Below are 17840 nucleotides of genomic sequence, written 5' to 3' on the forward strand. Positions count from 1 at the left end.
GGTACATCTAACTGGATTTCACATTTCAAGCTCTAAAAGGCTTAAAACCAAGATACTCTGAGACGGGGGCAAGCAATTAATTTTCCCAAGAGGCCAAATGAGAAACTGGGACTTTTGTGGAGGGCCGCCACTGCCCCCACCACACCATGGGCTGGACAGGGACTACTCATGGGCCAGATGTGGCCTGTGGGCCATAAAAGGCCCAGGTCTGGTCTAAGGGCAGCTTGTTTCTGGGCCAAGCTACAACACTGCAATGGTTTGCCTCAGAGGCCATTCTCTGAGTCGTACTTTAGATGCTAGATTCATTTCAAAGGCTTTCAAGCATGTTGTTTACTCAGAATTCCACAACAACCTCAGTGGAACCCTTCTCCAACACTTAGGTCTACTATTCTCAGGAGCTTTAAAGCAGAGTATCCAATTGGTGTCCCCATCCCAGGTCTGTCTGTAGTTCTGACAGCCTTTCAGAAATTTGTGCCAACTTTTACAATGATTAAACACACAAGTATTACCGATTTTAGTTACGTTAATTGTAATGCCAATTTAATTTAATTTAGTTTTTGTTCTGGTCCTTCCCAGTATAACCCCAGCATGCTATTAGAAGTCCAAGTACGGCCTTCGGGCCCCAAAAGATTGCATGCCCCTATCTTAAACCATGCATTTGCTAGGACCCATCATACTTCAACCTTCATGCATAAGACAGCAGTTTCATAGGCAAAGGGTTTTTACATTCTGTGCCTTGTACGAGTCTTGTGGGAGAGGATTTCACAGATTTTGGTCTACAAAACAACCAGTGGAGAAGCGAAGGCCTCCACCAGGCTGTGTGGGAAAGGGAAGATAGGCCTCCTGGGCCCAGAGTTAACAGAATAACTGTTGGATGAACTACCATTCCCCAAATAAATGTTTTTTTTGGAGTAAGAACTTTTCCTTTACAACATTTGTGGCTTAAATGCATTATACGAAGTGACTACAAGCTTGCAGCCAGTAATTTAGTCAGTTACTTAAAATCAAATCTGTGGTTTCTTGCCTTTAGAGGTCTTGGCCATGTGCCTCCTTTTTCTTTCTGACATAATCATATCATATCATTTGCCTTCTCCTTTCCATTCGCCTTCCTGCACGGATCTGCACTATTTGCTCTCCCAAATTCCTCTCAATCTCTCTCCTTTCCAGCTGTCCGCTTCCTTAATCGGGCATTTCTTTTCCCTTTAGTCCTTTGCCAGAAACTGAGCAAACCAGCCAGTGGCAGCCAATGACATTGCCACCTGACCCTCTTCACTGGGATATTAGAGGGGTTCAATTAATCACCAGAAGAGGCCGTGTCCAAATTGTGCAGTACAAATGATCTCACAGGTGATTTTAATTTTAAAAAATCTCTTTAATTAGATTCTCCAATCCCTTCCCTTGACAATTGCACAATTCTAAGCACCACAAAGCCTGAAATGATAAATGATACCCAGGAAGAAATATAAGCATTTGCAAGTCTCATGAGATGCCCCGAACCGTATACACGGATGAAGAGTTCTGATTTCAAAACCCAGGGAAACCCTTACTGATAACACTCCTAGACAATGGGTTTGTACTCACACCCCATCAGAAAAAGCAGAGAAGAGAGAGCTAGGCTACTCCCGACTGTTGAAGCCCATAGGCTTAATAAAATCTCTCTCTCTCTCCCTCCTCCCCTCCCTTCCTCTCCATGAAACCAAATCAGGTATTCCCTCCATCCCACAGAGTGAATTTGGAAGAAAAATAAGCAGTATTTGAAGTTGCCATTGACTTTGTGGGCCAGGGCCAGGCCCAGGTCACGTGAATCTCTCTCTCTATATCAGATGTAGCTGGTGATTTCAATTTTCAGGCATGCATTGGTCTACTCTACCATCAGCCTGCTTTCCACTATGCTTGCTAAACTATGAGAGGGAATGATGATATTTATATTAAAGATTACTTTTGATGGCTGAGGTCATGTACTGGGCTAGTCTAGACAAGGTACAATGTCGTTGGGCAGTCTGTGGTTCAGCAGAGTGAAAATCCAATGACTGTCTTGTATGTCGTTGAAAAAGCCACAGAATTAAGCCACAGGATATTATTTGTTTGGGCAGAGCATGTTATGCGAGCCTAGCAGTTTAATTAATTCAAATTTAGAACAAGTTTAGCTTACACAAAAACTCAAGCTCAATCCAAAATATTTCAGCTTTTAAAAAGCCGACTCATATGGGTTACTTATTTTAGGCACTTCTGGTTTTATTGCAGTAACTAATATCGGTTTTTGTTATGATTTGTATTACATATTAACAAACACAAGGACCTGAGTTCTGATTTGATAAATAAACAAGTCTTAAAACACGCTTTACAAAATCTCATTATAATATTCAGGAAACCAGGGATAAAATGCTACCGGTTTGGGCCGGTTCGCCTGAACCGGTAGTAAAAAATGCTACTGGTCCGCCAAACCGGTAGTAAAAAATTGTAAAAAAAAAAGTTCTGACAATCAACTGAGCGACGCGCAATCATGGAACTTTTTTTTTTTTTTTAACTTTTTAAGCATTTTTTTACTACTGGTTCAGGTGAATAGGTAGTAAAAAATGCTTTAAAAAAGGAAAAAAAAAAAAAGGCTCAGACAATCGCATGGCATAGCTGTGATTGTCCGAGCCTTTATTTTTTACTTTTTTAAAGCATTTTTTTACTACCTATTCACCCGAACTGGTAATAAAAAAATGCTTTAAAAAGGTAAAAAAAAAAAAAAGGTTCCCAAGATCACAGCTGAGAACCTTTTTTTTTACTTTTTAAAAGCTTTTTTTACTACCTATTCGGCCGAACCAATAGCAAAAAATGCTTTAAAAAAGTTTTACTTACCTTCCCAAGCCTCCTTTTGGTGCCAATTGTGCATGCGTGTGCGTGCGTACGCAGCACACTTGTCACGCAGCACGCATGCGTGGCAAGCGAACCGGTTCAGATTTCACCACTGCAGGAAACCCTGCTCTCACAGTGGCCACCCAGGTGCCTTTGAGTGCTTCTAATCAAAAGATGGAGGTATACCTTATCTCATCTTTTGGAACACTATGGAAGAGAAAGGCAGCTTTGGCTGCATTCATCAAAGGCTGTGTAACAGCAATTGCCAAGAGACTGCGTCTTCCCTCCCTATCAAAAGGAACACTTGTTTCCAATCAACAGTTGTCTTGAGCCTGCGGAGAAGCAGATTTTGCACTCATCTCTGAGTCGGGAGGCGGCTGCTCTTTTTGCCTCCCAGTAGAACTTCTTGGCAAGGAGACTCTGGCTGTTGAATGCTGTAGAAAATTTCCTCAATTGCAACTCTATCCCAGCAAGGCCACCAGCAAAGTTCAGCTGATCATAAGAAGTAAAACCACTTTTCTACTAAATATCTTATTCTGACCTTCACAAACTGTTTCTTGCTTTTCCCTTCCCCTCTGCACCACTGTCCTTCAGCATTTTGTCTTTTTACTACGAAATTTTTCTTCCAATTTTTCTGTGGTTTTTTTTTTTTTTTTTTTAGTTCATGCAAGTTAATGGGATATTTCTTTGAAAAGAGGGACTAAAACTCAGAATTCAGGGCTTCCAACACTGCCCAATGCTCCTATTTATTTTCCACAGCAACATGAAAGGTAGCGAAATCTAGATCAGATAGGAATATATGAATAAAATTGCAGCCTACAACCAATATCCTTTTCTGGTTGCTATATACCATTTTGGAAATTTTTGAATTAAAGAAGAACTCATCAATGTCTTAAATAAATGCTGTTGAGCACACATCTATAAAAAATTTGCTTTCGTTGCAATGACTCTTCCAATTAATTTTGCTGGAAACCTTATAAGCTCAGTTTAATGAATCTATGATAAAACCAGAAAAGTTGAATTCCAATAATTTGGAGGCTAAGGAAGGAAAGATACACAGTACAAAAGTTGTCAAAGTGTTGTCGAAATCAGAAGGGAATCAATATGTAAACTCCATGGAAAATTAAAAATGAGGAGGAAATTTTTAAAAAATCACATTTCTTCTTCTTCTGGCTACATAACTACCTATTTATTTGGTGCCCCAAATGCCTCATAAACACCCTTAGGAGTCTTACAGTGTTATTCTAGAGACTGTCTGTAGAATTTTAATTTATAAAAATGTTTTGAGAAGTTTTAGATATTGTGGCAAGTCACACTATGGTTCTTCACTTTCCACCTATATTGTGTTGCTCTTTTCTATGCTTTAGACATTGGAAAACAAGCTGTATAACAAGAAAAGGGCAAAGAGTTAAACCTGGTAATTTAAAATAATTCCAGGAAAAGGAAAGCAGCTTTCTAACACGTCAGAAATAAATAGAAGTTCACCCACCACCATCACAGGTACACACCTGTTCCGTTAGAAAGAGAAACATGTAGCACAACAAAGCAACAGATTTCATAATGAAGCAGCTGATTACCTGAGCTTGCACATCCCTGCTGAAGAGAGTCTTGCAGTGATGACACAGAATGAAGGACTGGAGAAAGAAAAGGAGGATGATAAGAAAGAGATATGAGAGAAGATACAATTTGAAAGCAAAGCAAGTCCCAGTAAATGGCTGATCAAAGCAAAGCAGCATAGTAAAACAACCTGGTTTCCATATTTTTAAATATCAGGAGTGGCAAATCTCTGGTGCTCCAGATTAGCCAGACTGAAAGTTCTCATCCACCCTGATTGTTGGCCAAAATGGCTGTGACTGATGGGATTTTGGTAACAATGGAAATCTAGTTAATTCCCAACCGAACATTAAATTTGGATCTATCCAGATTTCCTCTCTTATTAGTCTGGTTTCTTAGTTTCATGTACAAATGTAAGGATTTTAGGCAACCGGATACTTTACAGCAATGGTTACTTCAAGGCTTCTTTAAGCACACACACACAAATATAAATTCCCCAATTTTGGCAAAAGAGAGAGAATGTAGCTTTGGATGTGGATGGTCTGCAAAATAATCTCTAGGCCTTATCTATTTATTCTTCATGATGTTACTGGAAATGTGACAGTAGATTTCTGACTTAATCAGAACAGATCCAAATGAAATCAGATCCAAATTAAAAATCACATCAATTTTGAGCGCCTGACAAAAGTCTTCTTATACAGATATACAGGGATCTGTTTGGGGAGGAAGGAGAATCAAGCCATTTTATGTTAGCTCTTAATTAGAGAACTTTCTTCATTAAAAGCAAGGCCTCCCACAGCCTAATTCATTATTCATTATTATTATTATTGAACAAACAATGAAGATTCACTTTGCAGGTTGGAAAAAAGGGGAAAGATGGGGGGGGGGGAAGAGTGTTGCGACCTGAGTTCCCAGCAAGCTTTAAGGTTCCCAAGAAGTCCCAGCATTGAGAAGCACGATAAAGGAGAATGCAACCTGAAGAGTCTTCCAAATGTAGCTACTTTCATCTCTCCCGAAATCTTTCAGAACTTCCCTGGGAAATCTGCTTTTTATTTTTAAGTATTTTAAGGAAACACCTCCTGCCTTAATGTAGTTTCTAGAGGCAGATCAGCCTTTGTCTGTTTTGGGATACGGTAGATTCAAATAAAAATCAACTGGGATAATCACAGCCCTTTCCAATGTCTGATGCAACTGATATCCATAATTCCCAGTGCAGTAGCTGTGTTGGTGCTTTACAACATTAATAGTTTGTGTTACCTTAGTGGGCTATGATTCATGAGTGCTTATTGGTGATATATATATATACAGTATTTTTCGGAGTATAAGACACACCTTTTTTCTCCCTAAAAGGGGGTGAAAAATTAGGTGCATCTTATGCACCAAATGTAGCCCCACCCACCCACTGGCCCCCACCCTTTGGCCTCTGCCTCCCAGCAATTTACCTCCTTGCAGCAAGCAGCAAGAAGAAACAGCCTATTTCAGCTTCAGCACAGCCTAATTAGCACAAATTGATTGTTGGATCGGCCTCCTGATTCTCAGCTGTTTCAGGCTGCAGGGATTGCCATTGCCTATAGCTGCGCGGGCCTCTGCTGCTTGCTGCAAGGAGGTAAATTGCTGGGAGCAGATTTTTTTTCTTGTGCTAATCAAGCTATGCTGAAAACGAAAATGAAAGTAAAGCAAGCTGTTTGCTGTTTGCTGCAACAAGGCAAATTGCTGGGAGGCAGAGGCAGATTTTTTTCTTGTTTTCCTCACCAAAAAAGGTAGGTGTGTCTTATAGTTCGGAGTGTCTTATACTCCAAAAAATACGGTATATTAAACAAATAAGTAATAAATAAATGATAAAATGCTTACGTGATCATACATTTATGGGGTTCACAAAATCTTAAGCTGTTTTTACCCCATTTGTGCATTCCACACACCCTTGTCCTCATCCCCCCAGGAAAAAAAAGAATTGCCTGCTCTGTGTGAGGAATTGAGAAGTCTAGGACTTAAAGTACAGTCTGGGGACAAACTGATCCTCTAAATCAAGTTTAAGATTGGTGGACTCCTACAATTCCTCAGTCAGTTGAAGTCCACACTTCTTAAAATAGTTGAGGTTGAGAAACAGTACTCTAAATCAAAGGTTAAAAAAAATCAAGGGGAACATGGTATGATCTGAAGCCCAGTACAGTTTGTTCCTTTACCTTGGCCTTGGGGTTGCCCTTGAGATGGCAAGACTCCCTGTCCGAGTTCGCCATTTAGCCACAGCTGCATACGAATGAATGGCTCACGCCCCTTCTGTGTCAATTTGCTCCATGGCTTTGGCCGAGACAGCATGTCGCTGACGCTGCCCTGGGAAAGACCCAGCACCTAGCAGGAAACGACCACGGAAGAAGCAGAATTAGACTCATTACAATGGGAAAATCAGTTGTTTGATTACACTGGTCTTTTTTACCAATTCCATGATAGTTCTTATGCTTTGACTCTTTAGGACAGACATTAAACAGCAACAACAAGAAAAAGATCTGTAAGGATTTACCCGGGCCTGGAATTCTAGATCTACTGAATTGGCAGTCATGTGCCTTCTCAGTCCTAGAGCCAAAACTTCATAGCTTCTTTCCTCAATAAATTGAGGCTTAGTTCTCCTCGCCCAAGTTTTCTTTTTCCAATTAATTTTCCAAAAGCATTTTAATATTTCCTACTGTTGAATGATCTGAAGAAAGATGTGGAGTCTAGTACAAATCATTACAGCTCATTTCTGCCAACTTTTGTTTTAGCATATTATAGGATAGCGGAAATGTTTCTTTATTGGTGCATTTTAATTTTTTTTTTTATTAAAACATTTTAATTTTGAGTTTCTCTGAGCCCCTTTTTTTTTCTGGAAAGAGGAGAAACTGGAAATGGGATGAAACGGCCTTTCCATTACACTCAGACTATTCTCCATGATATGCTTACTCATGTGATTTTACTTCATTCACTCCATATATAAGAATATCAAAGAAAGGAAGCATTCCGAAAAGGACAGGGGGAATGCCAAGGAGTTAACTTTGGTAGGATGCAAACAGGTGGACAGTGAAAGAAGCCTTTCATTAAAAACCATCTCCAGTCCATCTTAGGTTAGAAAACACCAAATTACCAGGCTGAGTTTCTTGCTGTATCCCTCACTGCTGTTTTAAAAGCAATGGACATATCTATGCACTCCAAACTGCCAGATGATATCATTCAGGTTTGCATTGATATTTTAGTCCTGCAATCACTCAAGGTGGCAATATATGTAAGTCTTTCACCTGTCTCCAACATACCATAGAGGAACAGAGACAGTGTTTCTCAATGTCAGAAATTTTAACTTGTGTAGGCTTCAACTCCCAGCATTCCTCCAGCCAGGCTGGCTAGAGGAATTCTGGGAGTTGAAGTCCACACACCTTGAAGTTCATGAGGTTGAGAAACACTGTTCTATCCTGTGATAATCCCCACAGTTCCATACTAGCCTGCTCATCAGAGTGGCCATATGCTTAAGTGGTAGGACTCCCCCATCTTTCATAGCTCCGCAGAAGGAATCTCAGCAGGTTTTGCTTCTTGTGCAAAAATGCAAGATGTGTAACAAATTCTTCTAAAGGGACATTCAAGATGTGATAGCCCCATCTATTTCTTTTTTTAAAAAATATATGTTTTATTAATACATTTTTTTATATCACATAAAAATTCCATATCCATCTGAACAGCGTGTTATCTGGACACAATTAATTTTCAGTAGAAATGCCATATTAATCAACCTTATTCATAATAATAAACATAATAATATCAGTAATAATCGCAAAATAGTAATACAATTAGTTTATCTTACAAAAGTGCAAAAGTTCTTATCTTTTGGATCTTTTTAGATGCTGATCTCTGATTCTGTTAATTAACCATTGGTAAAACAAGTCCCATCTATTTCTGCATTTGTCTATTCTGATCTGCAGGCATGTAAGCACATGGAATTGTGGGTACTGCTCGAGTGGTGGTGGGAAGAATAATGCTAATGACTTAGTCTTGAATCTGGATACCTAAAACATCATATCTGCTTTTAGTCCACTTCTTTAAAAAAAACCCAACCCCAAGCTTGCCCAGGTCTTAAAGGGTGATAACTGAATTATTCTAATTAAGATATACAGGTAATCCTCGACTTGCAACAGTTCATTTAGTGACCATTCAAAGTTACAACAGTACTGAAAAAAGTGATGTATGAGCACTTTTCATACATACGTGTCACGTGAACAATATTAAGGCGCTTGTTAATTGATTCATATTTATGACGGTTGCAGTGTCCTGGGGTCATGTCATCCCCTTTTACAACCTTCTGACAAGCAAAGTCAAGGGGGAAGCCAGGTTCACTCAATAATCATTTTACTAAGTTGATAACTACAGTGGTTCACTTAACAACTGTGGCACGAAAAGTCATAAAATGGGGCAAAACTCAAGTTACCATATTTTTCGGCGTATAAGACGCACCTTTCCCCCCCCAAAAAAGAGGGTGAAAATCTGGGTGCATCTTATACTCTGAATGTAGCCCCACCCAGCTTCTCAAACAGAGGTTTCAGAGGCTGAAAAAAAGCATCAGAAACGAAGCTTCAGAAAAAAAGCCCCCAAACAGAGCTTCAGAGGGTTTTTTTCTGAAGCTTTCTTTCTTAGGCTTTCAGAGGCAGGAAAAAAAGTTTTTTCTGAAACAGAGTTTCACAGATAGAAAAAAAGCAAAAAAAAAAAAAAAAGCCAGGCAGAGCTCATAACCACTGAACCTGTTGCATAAATTCATCTCTGGGAACAGCTGATTGGGGGTATTCTGGGAGGCCAATCCACTTGCCAATCAGCTTTTTTCTTATTTTCCTCCCCAAAAACTAAGGTGCGTCTTATACTCCGGTGTGTCTTATACTCCGAAAAATACGGTAATAAATGTCTCATTTAGCAAAAGAAATGTTGGGCTCCGTTGTGGTTGTAAGTCGAGGACTACCTGTATAATTAGCCATTTCCCTTTTTATGTCAATCTTAACCCACCGCTGTCAGATGGGTTGATGAAATATTCCACTTGAGAGCCTTACCTTTTCCCCAAATATCCTTTGGCAGATGCCGTTTTTTGCTAGCTTCTCTTTGACCTGACGGGTTAGATCTATCGTATCCACTTCTTGGTACATGTAAATCTCATACTGCTCAGGGGTTAATGGAGGAACGGAAGGCTTCGATGGCTTTGATAAGGGAACAATGGGGGAAGAAGGAAGGGGGCTGTTTTGGGGTGTCTCACTGCGACTTGCCCCCGTCACACTCAGTTCAGAGCTCTGAGAATAGGGAGATTCTGCGTTGGGCCACTCTTTCCAATATTCCGAGGAGGAGGGCCCTTGGAGTTGCTGGTTACGGTCTGAACGAGCCTGGTTGCTGGCCTTCTCTTTCCCACTGGTGCTCTCCTCCATTTTGGGATCTTCTGGAGGAGCTGTGTTCCTTCTCTCAGGTTGCACAGTGTTCCACCAATGGTCCTTCCATACCCCACTGCGTCCCAGTTCATTTTTAACATGCCTCAGTACACCTTGTGCTGAGTCAGGCATCCCGTGGAGGTCTAGAAGGGAGGCCTCTTGGGCTTCCTTCTTGAGACCGGGGACAGTCTGTAGGGAAGACACAGCGGAATCCACAGAGGACGAGTGTTTCTTCAAGGACAGAGCCAGGGGAGAGTAACTAGAAACTGAAGAAACGGCAGGCGTGGGGATCAGTTTTGAGGACAAGATGGACATTTCGGCTTGGGACAGAGGGGTGGCTTTTAAGGCAGGTTCAAGGGCAGCCTGCTGGGCTTCCATCTCTCGCCGAGCCTGTTGCAAAATGGAGCGAATAGCATCATCGGAACTGCTGCTGGTTGATGTGGAAGGTGGCTGAGCCGGCTCAGCTGCAAGAATAAGAAAACAATGGCTGATGAGATATAGTAGATCACAGCATTCGTTTCTCCAAACATCAGTTATAAGCTCTTCATTCCATCACCCCTCATGCTCCAATAGCATGAGTGTGTGAAATGTATGTGAAATGTATTCTTTACTAATAAAGCTTACTGGTTCAGAAATGTGTTTAAAACAACAACAACCCACATTTACAAGACAGCTTTATAAAGATCCTGAAAAATAACAAGGGTGAAAACTCCTCCATAACAAAATCTTTATTAGAATCCTGAAATTAACCAGGAAAAGCACATTTTGATGCCTCAATAAACGTCAAATTAAATGTAAATATTTATTGCCCAAGAAAATGGGGGAAAAAAATCCTCATAAAAACAAAAAGCACAATACTAAAGCAAAGTGAAACAGAAAACAAAGCACACATTCTAATCTATCAAAAAACCACTGCCTACTTAATAGAATGGGATATAGTTAACTGCTGATGATCAAATTCATTTCTTACTTGCAACTGTGCCGATTAATATAAAATAGAAAAACAACATTCCTTGATTCTGAAACAGTTTGTTACTAAGTCAGTAAGCAGGTGTATACTTGGATACTTATTGTGATGTCATCCACATCACTAGCTATAAGATCAGGAGAATATTCATGAGTCAGATGTAGGCCACAAAGAAAAAGGAAAAATGCTCAAACTGACGTTTCCAGCACATCCATTCGGTATATAAATGCTTTCAGCACACTAGGACACATCTTTCTGTTTTATTGCATATTTCTAATCTGGACCAATCTGTTTTACCCCATCTCTACTGCTCACTAGATCTGTGTCCTGGCTACATTAATTTTATTATTATTATTATCTGTTCTCCTGCCCACCGTGATTTTCTATCCTACTTCATTTCCCTGTACAATTAGGACTGTATTGCCAGTATTTTCTATATGGTATAATAGTACCTTTTGAGTTTAAATGTCCACATATTCTTACTTATTGTAGCTTCTACCCAGCCCAAATCTTGGGGAGGTGTGGAAACTTCCCAATCAAGACCGCCCCACCACTTCAGAAGGAAAATGTTTTGGGGAAAACTTCACACTCCACAAAATTTGCCTGTTACGGATGTTTTTGTATTAATACATTTCATCCTTAAATTCATCCTGTTTGGGGTATCGAAACACACAACATTTTCTTGAGATAAAGAAGGACCCAATGCTCTTTAAGCCATAAGCCTTTAGCAATTTACTGAAGTAAATCACGTCCCAAGGTCATTTGCTTTCTCATAAGCACTTACTACTGTTTCCATGTTAACCTGAACTTCAAAGACCAGCACAGCTCTCCTACCTGTTTTCTGTACCTGCAGCTCCCTTTTTGCTTGCTCCAGAATGGATTTGATAGCTTCATCAGAGCCAACTTCTGTAGCTCGGATTCTTGTGGTAATGTTACCTGAAGAGAGGAGAAATGATCAATTGTTGAGCAACCTTTTGAGGATTGATTTTCTAAGCCACAAACTGGTGGCTTGACTCAGTGAATTACTCCATAAAAACTACAACAAAATGAACCAGTGAATAAAATCAACAGCTGCAGCTCTATTTTACCTGCCTTCTACCAGTTTTGCGGCTATTTAGAATTTCAAACATCTGCTCTTTTAGTCTGTCCCTGCTTCTGTCCTCAGTCACATCTCACAAATGGGTCCCTTTCCTTCACAATCAGAATTATTTCAAAAATAATACAAAAGAGAAGTGAATTGCTTGCCTGGATACTGGACCAACAAAGAGATCATATATCTAACTCATATATTGAGCCTAAAATCTAAGGGTCTATGGAGATTCTCAGTCATCTGGGCCATGGTTGTCCCAAACGGGCCTTTTTTCAAAAGGCAACTGGATTTCTTTGCTTTTCCTTGAAGACGTTTCACTCTGAAGAAGCTTCTTGGATAAGAAGCGAAACATCTTCAAGGAAAAGCAAAGAAATCCAGTTGCCTTTTGAAAAAGCAACTTTGGGACTAAAATCTAAGCATAGATTTGGTACCATGCGGATTGCATTAGAGAGCCGCAGTGGCACAGTGGTTAGAGTGCAGTACTGCAGTCTACCTCTGCTGACTGCCGGCTACCTGCAAGTTGGCAGTTTGAAGCTCACCAGGTTCAAGGTTGACTCAGCCTTCCATCCTTCCGAGGTGGGTAAAATGAGAACCCAAATTGTTGGGGGCAATAGTCTGACTCTGTAAACTGCTTGGAGAGGGCTGTAAAAGTACTGTGACACAGTATATAAGTCTAAGTGCTATTGCTATTAACCAAGTATCATGATTTGTAAATCATGGTTCAGAAGTTGGTGTCATGCATGAGTCACTGAGCTGGCTTATCTAGACTGATTTTATCTCTTCTAAGCAGCAGAAGTTTTTTTTCTGGATGCAGAGAGAATCTGCCCCACTTGCTTCTTTTCTGTGGATTTTCTGGGCAGAGCCAGGACCTGGTGCTCTAAGTACTCCACTAATACATTTTGTCTCATCAGACTCACTGCAAATTTAAGATAACATGGCAACATTTATTAGCAGTAAACTCTTACAACAAGGATATTAAACAATATTTTATATAGCCTGCTCTTGAAAGTCTATGGACCAATTCCATCCAAACACAAACAGTTCCTGAACGCACAGTGCAAAAAGCAAAATATAGCCAAATATAACGAAGTTTTGCAGACAGGAATACAAAAAAGAAAAAAAAAAGACGTAAGGCGTGTGTATTGGAGAGGGCAGTGCATTTGAATTATTTTGGCCATTTTCCAAATTGGCAATATGCCTAAGCAGCATTCAAATCTTCCTTTAAACAAGATATAGCTCAGTGCTTACTTTTAAAAGACTAAAAGTTCAATGGAAGCAGACCAAATGTACTTTAATGGGGTGCCCTGCCTATAAACCTTAATTACCAAGTGCCTCCCATTTTCAGAAAGGCTGTAGATAGAAAAATCCAACTGGCTCCTTCCCCCACCCACTCAATTAATAGCAGCATCATTCATTCATCAGAATTTTCAGCTTTGCGCACATCACTGAAACGGATGGAAATATTAGAATAACAAGAATCTATCTGGCTTGTGCTGTCCTAGCATCCATCTGTGAATTCAGGACTCTTACATACAGTACACGGGCTATTTAGGATGACTGGTGTGAAATACGAGTCAAAGATGCAGGTGGGTGAAGATTCAAATTCCCAATTCTACTATCAAAGATCCTAAGGCTATGCCTGAATATTACTTTCCTTAAAATCATTTGAACAGTTTCTGTAAAAAGTCCATGTCGGGTGAGTTACAGTAACATGTCAGAAGCAGCCGTTCTTCTCTATGCAAGTTAGTGTAATTCTGTTATGGCCCTGTGTTCAAAATATGATCTCAAAATAGTTTCTGGGTGTTATCATAAAAGAGGACCTGACCTGGGGCACTCACATTGTAGCACTGGTCAAAAGGGCCCAGCAGAGATTATACCACCTGAGACTTCTCAGGAAACAACAACTGAATGAAAAACTGCTGGTGGCCTTCTACCGCTGCACCATTTTAATTTACTGCATCTGTGTATGGTTTGCCAATTGCACAGTGGCAGATAGGACAGCGCTCCAGAGGGTCAACGTCATTGCCCAGAGGATCATTGGTTTTCCTCTCCTCTTTGGAACAGCTTTATAGCTCCCGCTGCCTTAAGAACGGTCAAAACATTCTTAAAGATCCATCTCATCCTGGGCACCCCTTTTTTTGAACTATTACCATCTGGCAGACGGTACAGGACAATAAAAACAAGGACAAATAGGATGAAAAACAGCTTCTATCCCAGGGCAATAACTATATTGAATTCTATGATATAGTGCAATATTGGGTTTTCAATTGCAATTATATAGAATGTAAAGGATGTATGTTTGTGTTTTTATTTTTATAGTTATAATGTACACTGAAGACGGCATTTAATTACATTGTACCATGTGCAATGACAATAAACTAAACTAAACTAAACTAAACTAAACTAAACTAAACTAAACTAAACTAAACTAAACTAAACTAAACTAAACTGATCAATACAAGTAAAGCAACCAATTTAAAAATTCCTGCAAAATCATTGGGGTTCAGGATACATGGTACTCAGCACGAATAAACAATTTAACTGAAACTATTAAAAACTCATATTCACAAATGCCTCTGCTTATATAATCAAAAATACTAGGAGAGGGGCAAATGCTTCTGAAGCCCACGTTCTCTGAAGAGCTGCAGAAAAGTCTTCAGAATATTGTCTCTTGTTGTAGAAGATTGGCCATCTGTCTTTTCTTGTGCCTTTAAGTACTGCTCCTGGGAGGCATTCAACTACAAGTTCAGTTTGTTGAAATAGCAGCCTTTAATAATTTAACAAAGTTGGAAGGTACCTTGGAGGTCTTCTAGTCCAACCTCCTGCTTAGGCAGGAAATCCTACACCACTTCAGACAAATGGTTATCTAATCTCTTCTTAAAAACTTCCAGTGTTGGAGCATTTACAACTTCTGGAGGCAAGTTGTTCCACTGATTAATTGTTCTAACTGTCGGGAAATTTCTCCTTAGTTCTAAGCTGCTTCTCTCCTTGATTAGTTTCTACCCATTGCTTCTTGTTCTGCCCTCAGGTGCTTTGGAGAATGGTTTGACTCCCTCTTCTTTGTGGCAACCTCTGAGATATTGGAACACTGCTATTATGTCTCCCCTAGTCCTTCTTTTCATAAGACTAGACATATCCAGTTCCAGCAACCGTTCTTTATATGTTTTATTCTCAGGTCCCCTAATCATCTTTGTTGCTCTTCTCTGCACTCTTTCTAGAGTCTCAACATCTTTTTTACATTGTGGCAACCAAAACTGGATGCAGTATTCCAAGTGTGGCCTTCCCAAGGCATTATAAAGTGGTATTAACACTTCACGTGATCTTGATTTTATCCCTCTGTTTATGCAGCCTTTAAGAGGCAGAAGGATAATCCTAACACTTTTTGCAGTCATCAGAGAAATCAATTTCCCTCCAGAAGTTAGTCAACTCCTTGTGTTATCATTTTTTAATTAAAACAAGACACTGAACATAAAAGAGGGAATGTGTTTAAAAGTTCCAAATTCCTATGAGCTTTCATTACCCAGTTTTTAAGTATTTAAGGCAATTATCCTGAGTTTAAAAGAAATTTGAAATAGCGCTAGTAGGCACAATGGTGACTTCATTTTGGTTAATAACATAAGAATTTATATAACTATTTCCCTTAGTATTTAAATGGCTTCATTCCCACCAGGTCTTAGTACACCATCTCCCGACTGTTTAAGAACAGTCCATAGAAGGCACCTTCCACCTGAAAGAGTATCCTGTCCAATTCTCCTTTACAGACTGAGAACCCAACCAGGGGAGAATGGGAGATCTTGAGGCTGCCCTTCTACTATTAGCAGCCCATGGATGGCCTAGTTATATCTCCAGACCACAGACTTCTGCAAGAATATACAACACACACTGGGCTTTTTTTAAAAAAGCACAAATTAAAAGTAAATGCATCAATGCACCCAAGCCAGCACATGCATTCTTTATGTGGCCAGAGCTCTGATGATGCTATTCTCCCCCCCCCCCCCAATTTGGGCTCTATTCTGAACTTCCTGAGTTACGCAGGAAGAATATTCTTTGTTTTTGCCTTTTTATGATGGTTCTAATATTAGGTGTCCATTTCAAGTCCTGGGAGATTATAGAACCCCAAAACTTGAAGGACTCTATTGCTGATAATCTGCTGTCAAATATAGTAGAAGGTGGTAAAATCCCATCTATATGCAGACTCATCACTGTCTTCAATGAGGCCAGTGACCGTTGAATCATCTGCAAACTTCAGTATTTTTAAAAGAAGGTTCCCTTGAAGTGCATTCATTGGTACAGTTGCAAGAAAAAGTGTGTGAACCCCTTGGGATGACGTGGAGTTTTGCATGAATTGGTCATAAAATGTGCTCTGAACTTCATCTAAGTCACAACAATAGAAAAACACAGTCTGCTTAAAATAATACTACACAAACATTAGATGTTGCCATGGTTTAACTGAACATAACATGTAAACATTCACAGTGCAGGGAGGAAAAAGTATGTGAGCCCCTAGTCTAATGACTTCTCCAAGAGCTAATTGGAGCCAGGAGTGAGCCAACCTTGACTCCAATCAGTGTGATGATATTGGATGTGTTGCTGACAGCTGTCCTGCCCTTTAAAAACACACACCTGTTTTGGGTTTACTGGTTTCAAGAAGCACTGTGTGATGTGAACCATGCCTCGCAGAAAAGAGCTCTCAGAAGACCTACGATCAAGAATTGTTGACTTGCATGAAGCTGGAAAGGGTTACAAAAGTATCTCCAAAAGCCTTGATGTTCATGTGTCCACGGTAAGACAGACTGTCTACAAATGGAGAAAGTTTAGCACTGTTGCTACTCTCCCTAGGCGTGGTCGTCCTGTAAAAATGACTGCAAGAGCACAGCGCAGAATGCTTCATGAGGTAAAGAAGAATCCTAGAGTGTCAGCTAAAGACCTACAGAAATCTCTGGCACATGCTAACATTTTTGTTGACACATCTACAATAAGGAAAACATTAAACAAGAATGGAGTACATGGGAGGACACCACGGAGGAAGCCATTGCTGTCAAAAAAATAAAATTGTAGCACGTTTGAAGTTTGCAAAAGAGCACCTGGATGTTTCACAGCACTACTGGCAAAATATACTGTGGACAGATGAAACCAAAATTGAGTTGTTTGGGAAGAACACACAATACTATGTGTGGAGAAAAAAAGGCACAGCACACCAACATCAAAACCTCATCCCCACTGTAAAACATGGCGGAGAGAGCATCATGGTTTGGGGCTGCTTTTCTGCCGCAGGGCCTGGACGGATTGTTGTCATTGATGGGAAAATGAATTCCAGAGCTTATCAAGACATTTTGCAGGAAAACGTACGACCATCTGTCCGCCAACTGAAGCTCCGCAGAGGACGGTGATGCAACAGGACAATGACCCAAAGCATACAAGTAATTCAACAAAAAAATGGCTTCAACAGCACAGAATACGCCTTCTGGAGTGGCCCAGTCAGAGTCCTGACCTCAACCCGATTGAAATGTTGTGGCATGACCTTAAGAGAGCGATTCACACCAGACATCCCAAGAATATTGCTACACTGAAACAGTTTTGTGAAGAGGAGTGGTCCAAAATTACTCCAGATCGTTGTGCAGGTCTGATCTGCAACTACAGGAAACGTTTGGTTGAGGTTATTGCTGCCAAAGGAGGGTCAACCAGTTATTAAGTCCAAAGGTTCACATACTTTTTCCTCCCTGCACTGTGAATGTTTACATGTTATGTTCAATTAAACCATGGCAACATCTAATGTTTGTGTAGTATTATTTTAAGCAGACTGTGTTTTTCTATTGTTGTGACTTAGATGAAGTTCAGAGCACATTTTATGACCAATTCATGCAAAACTCCACGTCATCCCAAGGGGTTCACATACTTTTTCTTGCAACTGTACCAATGAATGCACTTCAAGGGAACCTTCTTTTAAAAATACTGAAGTTTGCAG

At 40.1% G+C, this 17840-nt stretch overlaps 1 protein-coding gene across 2 annotated transcripts in view; it reads right to left on the bottom strand.

Annotated features, from left to right (window-relative positions):
* CUX1 (cut like homeobox 1) overlaps positions 1–17840 on the bottom strand; it is a 363893-nt gene that overhangs the window by 98202 nt on the left and 247851 nt on the right. Inside the window, exons 17-20 of one of the 2 annotated variants that reach the window (XM_070932084.1) lie at positions 11620–11721; positions 9453–10282; positions 6582–6747; positions 4422–4478 (exon numbers count right to left, since the gene is read on the bottom strand). The exons of the other annotated variant lie outside the window; for it this stretch is intronic. Of the exons in view, the coding sequence (XP_070788185.1) occupies positions 4422–4478; positions 6582–6747; positions 9453–10282; positions 11620–11721 (1155 nt within the window). The remainder of the gene's footprint in view (positions 1–4421; positions 4479–6581; positions 6748–9452; positions 10283–11619; positions 11722–17840) is intronic. 2 annotated transcript variants of the gene reach the window in all.

Source organism: Pituophis catenifer, unplaced genomic scaffold, assembly GCF_029215685.1.
Source record: "Pituophis catenifer annectens isolate HBS135680 unplaced genomic scaffold, rPitCat1.0.hap2 SCAF_1, whole genome shotgun sequence".
In the NCBI taxonomy this organism is placed as follows: domain Eukaryota; kingdom Metazoa; phylum Chordata; class Lepidosauria; order Squamata; family Colubridae; genus Pituophis; species Pituophis catenifer.